A 9438-nucleotide genomic window follows, 5' to 3' on the forward strand; every position below is an offset into this window, starting at 1 on the left:
ATAATTTTTTTAAATTTTTTATTATGAACCGATGACACAAGTAATTACTCATAGCGAAACGCGTTTAGGAAACCGGCATTTAAAGATTACGCTTCGCATGGTATTTCAAAAGTTACTCGCGCAAGAAGAATAAAAACGATATTAGTTCCAAATCGGTAATAAGCATACTGTTAATAAAACAAACGTTTTTGTGAATGGGAATCGCAACTACACATTATTACATAGTACATATGCGAGTTCAAAACTCGTGTAAAGTTTTACTGTTATAATTAGATATGGTTTCCAAATTGGCCTATACTTCCAAGTACTTAAACAACCTTGTGGGACTAATAAATTCTTAAATTATTATAATACTAAAGTAATTACATTCAACACGGGCATACCAATAGTGTAACCACTTGATTACATAATGCCGGTTTTAATTTAAACTTCAATTAAATTTATGTAATTACGCTTAAGTTATGCATAATATTTGCAGTAATTAAAATGTTCCTTTGATGGCAGCTTACTATGTACAAAAATGGTCATAATCTTAAAGTAAAACGTTTGTTTTGCAAACATGTCTTTATATTTATAGATTGGGAACTTAACGACATTGTTCAAGGTGCATAATCTTTACGCGGGTTTTTAGCAGAACGTGACTGCGTCAATGTAGTTAATGAAAATAACAATTACATTCCACCATCGAATAACCTTAAGATCGCGCCTTAGATAATCCGGCGCAATGGGTGTCGGAAACTTGATTTTTTAATAACAGCAAACTCAATTTTATAAATGCCTTTAGGATCCAAGAGAATTGCAGATAATGCAAGGGCGGCGGGATTTTGTCACCGGGGGACTTGGCCAGTAGAAATGATACTATCAACATTATCAGAATAAGGGTTGAGTCATCAATATCTAACGGTAGGTCTCAGACGCCTTTGAATGTTGGAGAAGCGTGACAGAAAGGGAAAGGAAAGGAGCTTTCCATCATCTTCGTAGGCCTAGACAGGCGTCGGAAGGAAAGTCGGGAGAAATTTGAAGAAATACTGGAGTGTTGGAGGTGAACTATCCAGGAGGACGTTAAAATTATTAGGAATGAGACTGAGGAAACGAAAATCTCGATTGGAACTGTGTCATGCCTTAAAAAATACCGAGATATAAGGGTGCCGAGAGATAAAAGAGGGAGATGGTTATGGTCATGGATCTCTGGGCTGCAGCCACATTGATCGATCTCGACCAAAATTCAGAAATTCGATTGGCTCAGATTAAAAAATCATCCCATTAAATTTGGTAGAGAACACCAAAAATGTCGATGGTGCAGGCAATGTTGGTTATTAAACTCCACTAAAATATATTATAATGCGCGGGTTACAAATTAAATAATTAAATTAAGTACATTTTTATACACTGCTAACAACCCCTCATTCTAGAAAATTTATATATAAAACAACAATCACAGTGTGTGGTATCTTTTAAGAGCATTATAAAATTTTACTGTATCATTATCAACTAATTATATACTCTAATCGGTTAAATTTTAAGTAAAGGGACTTCATATCTATCAACTAAGGTATCGTTATAAACAAGAGTGTCTATGGGCTCATAAACATTTTATAAAGTCATTAAGTAGGTTTTACAGCATCCAATTTATATACGTTTTATGTAAACGTTCCTCGAGGGAGTAGATACAGGAGTAATTGTAAAGGTTTTGTTCTGATACAGAGCGTTTCTAAAGCCTCATGAATCCGTCTCAAGTTAATTTTGTATCGTATCTTTGAATTTCTGAGGATTACTTTTTTTATCACACAAGAATGTTTATTTTTGGTTTATAAGGTTACATACCCCCTTTACACGTTTTTAAAGCATCGCATTTATTTGATTTTGACGAGATTGTAGGTTAGTGTACTGTTACGCTTAAACACAATGCACTAAAGTAGGTTAAAACGTACGGTTCGGGACCCTAAGTAATTACTTTCTGTCTAAAATTGTTCTCCGACATTTACATGAAGTAAATAAGTAATTTCATTTGTCACTACCCATATCGGCAATGATTTACTTTATAACAGACGGGGTTTTCGTCTATACATACACATTGTGGACATCTACCATTTAACTTCTCGAGAATTCTGTTTCAAATTTTCTTTGTGAAAGACTTATTTTTCACTTTTGTGTTTTGTATCTACACAATGTGGTCATGTTTATGTAGCTCTGTGGTCCATGTCATAGGCGATTTCTAAAAGAGAATGTTATATTTGGAAGGCAAAAGAAGGGTAAGTACAAAGTCAGAATCCACATCGTCAATTTTATTTTTACATTACAAGTTTTGTACTGATAGGCGGGTCAATTGACTTAGTTACTTGTTTTATGGACTGGCTTCGCTGAGACACGTTTTTTCATTACTTTCAGTGAAAACAAATTGCACTTTCGGTAGTTGTTCTAACAGGTCGGTTCTTTGCACTTTATTGTTTATAAAGTCAATACACTTTAAATGTATTAAATGGCGAAATGTATCCTGTGAAAGTTCTTCTATATTGTTTCCCGATAATCCCAAATATTCCAAGGAGTCTAATCCTTCAAAACCATCAACCTCAATTCTCGTGATTAAATTATCTTTGAAATCGATAGATTTTATATTTAGATTATGAAATGCTTGTGATTGTAGTATTTTTACCTGATTTCCTTCTAAATTGATTTTGCCGATCTTTTCTACATTTTTAAATGCCTTCGGGTTCCATACGCTGATCTCATTATGCATTAAATTTAGCTCCTTTAAATAAGTAATTGTGTCAAATGCGTCGTCTTGTATTGTTTTTATTTGATTGTAGGCGATGTCAATTAGTTCTAAAGCTGGCAAATTGACGAAGGTTCCGGTTTTTATTTCCTCTACGTCGTTTCTTCTTAATTTGATCCGGATTATGTTCTGTAAATTTTTAAACATGCCCGGTTTCCATTCGGTGTTGTAGTTGTTGCTAATATCAAGACCGACTAATTTGTTAAGATTTCTAAATGTTCCCACCTCTAATGATGTAATCGTGTTTTCGTGGAGGTGAAGCTCCTTAATGGCGGGCACGTTCTGGAAAGCATCTTTCGAGATATCGTCGAGTCTATTTTCAGTTAGGCTTAGGCTCTCCAAACTGTGCAGTCCTTTGAAGGTGTCTTTGGTTATGGATGTGATGCTGTTATTGCGCAAAGTTAAAGAAATTAAATTGGATAAATCGGCAAATGCGAAATCTGCGATGTGAGATATATTGTTATTGGCCAGTCGTAAATCAATCAAATTATAAAGTCCTTTAAACATGGTATTGTCTATTGATGTGAAGAGATTGTCTTGCAAATCCAAATACTGCAGTAGTTTTACGCGGGAACTGAAATCGGAGGGCAAGGTTCGTAAACGATTATTAGGGACGTTCAAAACGATCAGCCTGGCGAAATCTCCTTGCATCCAATCTAACTTTTTCATATCGTTGTTGCCCAAATGTAACCGCTTTACATTTCGTAGTTTCTTGCCAACCAGAGTTGCCTTGTTGGTAATAATGTTGTCTTCAAAGATGAACAGATCTACAGTTTTTAATTCACCACCAAAATCTATTCGACTAATCGTGTTTTGAGTAAATAGTAGTTCCTTTATCTGTGTAAATTCCGAAAATGTATCTGGCTCTATATCTCCTATGTTGTTTCCGATAAAGTAAACGTATTCCATCGACGTTAACGGTTTGAGAACTTCTTTGTTTAAAGATTTAAACTTACTATTTGTGATGGTTACCACAGTCACTGCCCTTAAGTCTCCAGAGGGAACTTGTATGGTGTCGATTGCCTTTGAACATTCCATCTCGTTGTCTTCGTTAACAACGCATTGTGCCCATATGCCGTTTATTATCCACAGTACCAACACGAGCTTACGCATTTTCCTTTCTGAAATAAACCAGGATTGCTATTTTAACAAGCAATTTATCCAATTTTAACTCACCGTTCAAAAAACAACTGGAAATTAGTCTCGGCTAACAACTACTGCAGTATGAAGAAACAATATTTGAGAAGCTATCACTAAGATAACCTTTACAGCTTGATTGCAAGGTTTATTTGAAGTACAGACAAAGAGTATCAGTATCAGCTGTAGTTGTGTACGTTTATATAGTATTGTATGACTACTGCAATTTCGGAAAATCTGAAGGTACACAGAATCATAGCTAATATTGGTTTATCGATAAGATTGAATCACGTCACAGACCGATAACCCAGCAAAATCGGGGAATTGTTTATTTTTATTAAATCGTCATCGTTAAGACAATTATTTTGAAAATCCACGAATTAATCAGACGTCATGTCTGCGATATATCATTCTTTAATTTTTGTTATAATTCTGGTTTTGGATTCTGAATTGTTATAATTCTGCCCACCAGAGCATAATTTATCTAAATTGTGGGTTTAAAAAAGGATATAGAGGCGCCTGTTGCAAAATAGTTGCCACCTTTGCATTTTTATTTTTCTCGTGTGGTTGTACGTCTGTTTATTTAATATTTGTCAACTGTAAAGATTATTTATTTTTGTGACCAATAGACTCCAGGATATTGCGCACGATGCGCCAGTCCAACCGAGACCACATCCGATCTTCGGAATTGCAAGCTTTGTAACACCATGAATCGGTAATTGTCGTTTCAAGTGCTGTAGCGTATTCCAAAGAACGCTTCCGAAGTCATCCGACTATTCTACAACGTTCTCGTAACAAACACTTCATATTTCTCGGTAAGATTACATCACTTTCGCCTTCGTTCGTTATCACCGATGACTAATCTTTCATGGTGCCTCGATGTGTATCGAAATTTTGGAATGTTCGCTACAGAACTATCAAAAAAATTGGCATTCATTTGGCGACCATCCGAGAGGGTGAAATCCGCCTCTAAAGTACAAAAATAATTTGTTAAATACCCACGAAAAGAAGGTGTCAAATTCTCATGGGCGCTAAAGCGTTAATATCCATCTTTAGTACGACCCAAAAATTGGAATTCGCTTGGCGACCGTCTTAGGGGTAAAATGTGCCTCTAAAGTACAACAAAAAATTGTTAACATCCACGAATAGAAGGTGCCAAATTCTCATGGGTGTTAAAGCGTTAATATCTATCCTTAGTAGGATCAAAAATGAATATTCACCTTTAGTATGTACTATTGAGAAAATTGACCCTCATTTAATGACATTCCGGGTTTGTGACATCCGCCTCTAAAGTAGGATTCAGAAAAACTCGTTTATCACTCACAAAAAGAATGTTTCAAATTCTGCTATTATATTCGTTATCGGGCTAGCTGTCCCACTGAGATCTTAGCAATTACAATAGCTAGAGACTTCAAATTTTCACTAAAAGCTTTCTGATACAGTGTAGATGTGCAGGCTCTATTTGAGTTAAGATTACTTGTGAGATCGATAGTTGAAGACAATAATTTCGATATAGTTTTCGGAGGTGCTATAATTTTACTGTTAGATAGCGCTACCAGTATAACAACTTAATTATTAGCACATTTTTGAAAAAATATACGCTATTATATTCATTATGGCTCGTTGGCTGGCTGTCCGGCTGAGATTTCAGCAATTACAATTGCTAGAGACTTTAAATTTTCATTAAAAACTTCGTGTTATAGTGCAGATGTGCAGGCTCTAGTCTATTTTGAGTAGATTACTCGTGAGATCGATAATTTTAAACTTTGCTAATGAAATACTGATCTGCATTACCAAAAATGCGCTTTCATCATGCATACGCTGATTTACAACTTGGTTTGGTAGTGCTAAATGTGAAATGTTTTAAAAACATGAGAATTCGAAACATTTTTTTTCGTTGATGTTAAATGATTTTTAGGTAGGTGTGTCAAGGCCATATGATATAATGCAATTTTTATTGCAATTCTTGCAGCAATTATTGTAAAAAGATGTAGTGATTACACTATGCAATTTATTTAGCAATTTTTTTATATCATTCTAAACATATATTGGTACCAATTTTTCGTGCAATAAAATTGCATCATCTAATAAGGCCTTTAGAGACGGGTTTCACCCCTCCTTAAGTTCTTACGGTCGCTAAATGAAGGCATATTTTTTCGTATTACTAGAGATAACCCTTTCAGTTTAGTCTTTAACTTCTTACGCGGATTTGGTTAGCACCCCAATTTCCTTAATTTTAATTGGGGTTTGATTGTAATCCTAATATCCTTCGGTGATTTCAGAAATATTTGCCACACTTTGTAAATGTTTGAAATGTTTATTCATGATTAATTCCAAATGTTAGAGGTCCAACCAAGTTTAGGATAAACTTATCGGTTGGTTCCTTGTAGTAAGGTAAGTATACATTTTTTTTACATTATTGAATGTTATACAAAAATATTGATCAAAAGATATTTGTCTCACGCATTAACATTTCGTGTAATCAAAGCAAATGTTTACTACATTTCTAATAATATCAGCTGTGTCATTGTACGTTTGGGTGTCTTCGGCTGCTGAAAACTGATTGCTAACCGCGATAGCCATCACATGTCAACCGCGGAAGAAGGGGTAGGACTTGTTGAATTTGGGGTTTCATGGATTACAGAGAGATTTCTGTAAATTAATGTCATGATTCTCCGGAGTGTGGGGTGAATGCGAGAATTCGTCCAATAAATTCATTGTTGGAGTTTTTTGCATAAAAGTTGTTGATATAGTCGCGCCTTGAAACGGAAATTGTGCAACGAATACTTCATTGTTTTAAGCGCAAGGTTTTTAAACAAAATATTTTAATTTTTCGGAGAGATATCCCGATAAATATTGGTGGTCTGGCACTCATAAGTACGCATTGCTTCACTTGTCAAAAGGTTTGTCAGAATATTAAAATGGCGTTATCTTGATACACAGGACTCCTGTTTTGAATACATTAAAATTTCGTTAGCTATGCATATTTTATCTTTCTTCTTTTTTCATTTGTCAACAGCCCGTAAAAATTCTCATGTAAGTTAGGGGAATATGGCTATAATTTCCTATGGTGATAAATTACTTACACATATTTTAACTTAATAAAGCTGCTGCGTCCAATGTCTCAATTTAGTTTTAGTCGATTTAAATAATCTATGATTAACTCAAACTATTAGAATGTATAAAACTTAGTCCAAACAGCGATGTCATAGCAAATTAATCAATGTCGTTAATTAGGTCGACACCGAAAAAAGCAGATATTTAATTAAAAGGATCCGATAAAACAAGTTTGGCTCCGTGGGAGTCGAACTTGGTACACCTATTTGCAAGTTACAAACATATTACCTGAGATATAACGCTTTAAACGTTTAAACCACAAAATGCCATTATTGTTGACATCCCCGATGTAATTTTGAAGGTAATTGGGTGAATACTTAAAAAATAGTCTTTTATGTGTCAATATCGCACTATATATGCGAGCAGATGCTGCAAAAGGCAGCAAAATCCAATTTCAAACATAATGACTAGGCACTTTATTGTAGTTGTCCAGTTTGAAGATCAAAAGCATATAAGGAGAAGAGCCTATCTTTAATTTATTTCAATCAATTAAGTCCCAGTACAATGTAACCGATGACTAATAAAAATACTTACCTTCGCAGATTTGTCCTCTTTATGAAATTGTACCAATGTATTACCTGTGCTCCTTATCTACGGTGATTTCTCACAAGTGTCTATTTTAGAAAAGGGACACCCACCGTCTGAGATATCTCTCAGATGTAATATATCTTTTCTTACACAATGCTAAATCACCCACGCGAATCATGATTTTTTAAGACACCATCATTTGAACTAATCGGAGTAAAATGTCTAGTTCGCCCACGTTAAAAACGCTGAAATCTCAAAATCGGTGTTTATCAACTGATAATACATACATTCTTGATTCTTTAGTATAAATAAGGCGGCCAACTTTTTAAAATAGCAATGCGGGACAAAATCGGGTTTCAAGTTTTTTGTCCCTAACATTTGAAAAGAAACACATAATCATTTATACATTTCCGATTTTATACTATTTCGCAATGAAAAGCGAAGTTATAATGCGACCACTGTGTAGGTCAGTCGTCAGTTACCATTAACACTTGGATAAAACTAATGCAAAGCGAATACTCATTGACAAGCCAAAGTGTAACAGCAGCACTGTAACTAAAATTCGTTAGAGGGACACTCAATTAATGAATATTTCCATATAAAAGGTACAAAATACCACGCGGTTTTAATATGTGCAACAAAAGTGTTTTATTCAGCGCATTAAAGCCCTGCTGGTCACCAGTACGTACAACATCTCTATAGTGAAGAATGCCTCGTGTATGTTCACGTAGGGGGTCGAATTTTACTTCCAAATTTAGGAATCGCTATTTTCGTGTTGGAAAACCGCCAAATAGCGAATTTTTCGCACCTCAATCATCTTTGGAAATAATTTTACAAAAACCCAGGGAAAGTCCATTGTGGGTCCTGAAAAAACAATTTTGGGATGTGTCAATGTTAAATTCTCTAAACCATTCGTCTATCCACTAATCCATCACTGTTAACGTCATATTATTATTGACAATGGTGTGATTATAATCAGAAGGTTAGAATTGCCAAATAATTTTCGGTATAATGCAAACGCTAACAAACGAACCTTTACAAGAAATGTGTACCAAACTATCTGAACTTTTAAATCTGGCCCAGTTATTGTCTATCGCTATGCAAATAAGTTGCTGCGACGTTAATGATTCTCCAGTTTCCCGTATCTATATCCTTATTAATTGTATTTGCTCACTAATAGACTTGTCATGTTGCTGTACAATTTAGAACCAAGGAATCTGCTTCCTACACCTGTAGTGGGACGTATTTTTTCCTGGTCGCACAGCTTCACCCACAACGTCTCTATTGTGTTGTACTAACTGTAATCGTTATTAATAGAGAAAGGAGGTTTGTCGATAAATGTGCAAGAAAATTTAGCCATTTTTACCATTACAGGCACTTGTGGCATTTGTGGTGTACCATCGCTACCAGTGATCGTAAATCATGATGTTCCTATATAACATAAATAATTGAATATAACCGTGATTGCACACCGCATTTTACAGTTAAATTATGTTCTGTATGTTTTTCTTTTTTATTTCAGGTAAGTTGAACGGCATTCACTCCATCCACCCCTATTAAAAAAAGGAATCGAGCGCGATCATTGGGACATTGGCCACGCTCGTAAACTTCCCATGTCAGTACGAAGGGGTAAATTGATTACGTATGCGATTACGCGGTAAGACCAATTATTTATATTTTCTTCTTTCTGAAACGGCACTGCTGCTCAAGATTCCAATAATTGTTTACAAGTATATCTTATCTAATCTGAAGTAAGAAATCACTTCTACTAGCTATAGGTCAGTGGTATACAAAAATAGAAAAGATACCCGTAATAGAACAAATAACTAATTAGCATGATTATTCACAAGCAATTAAAACTTTCCTTATTGCACGCAACGAGA

The 9438-nt window shown here is 34.9% G+C and overlaps 1 protein-coding gene and 1 long non-coding RNA gene across 3 annotated transcripts; one reads left to right on the forward strand and one right to left on the reverse strand.

The window, feature by feature from the left end:
• Positions 1 to 2270: 2270 nt before the first annotated feature.
• Positions 2271 to 4099, reverse strand: LOC116165935 (leucine-rich repeat-containing G-protein coupled receptor 4-like). Of its 2 annotated transcripts, XM_031480706.1 has the most exons (3): positions 3950 to 4099; positions 2654 to 3894; positions 2453 to 2592 (listed from the first exon to the last, which is right to left on the reverse strand). In XM_031480706.1, exons 2-3 carry the CDS (start codon positions 3884 to 3886, stop codon positions 2584 to 2586), a joined length of 1242 nt encoding a protein of 413 aa, XP_031336566.1. In that variant the 5' UTR covers positions 3887 to 3894; positions 3950 to 4099; the 3' UTR covers positions 2453 to 2583. The 2 variants fall into 2 exon arrangements, with proteins under 2 accessions (XP_031336565.1, XP_031336566.1); XM_031480705.1 differs by having other exon boundaries at positions 2271 to 3894.
• LOC116165936 lies at positions 4049 to 9206 on the forward strand. The gene is made up of 3 exons (XR_004144217.1): positions 4049 to 4153; positions 4540 to 4725; positions 9078 to 9206. It is a non-coding gene; the product is annotated as an uncharacterized LOC116165936 (long non-coding RNA).
• The last annotated feature ends 232 nt before the right edge of the window (positions 9207 to 9438 follow it).

The sequence above is a fragment of the Photinus pyralis genome, unplaced genomic scaffold (assembly GCF_008802855.1).
Source record: "Photinus pyralis isolate 1611_PpyrPB1 unplaced genomic scaffold, Ppyr1.3 Ppyr1.4_LG3a, whole genome shotgun sequence".
Taxonomy (NCBI): Eukaryota; Metazoa; Arthropoda; class Insecta; order Coleoptera; family Lampyridae; genus Photinus; species Photinus pyralis.

Coding starts and splice junctions, on each gene's coding strand:
- LOC116165935 (XM_031480705.1), bottom strand. CDS start 3,886: ATGCGTAAGCTCGTGTTGGTACTGTGGATAATAAACGGCATATGGGCA.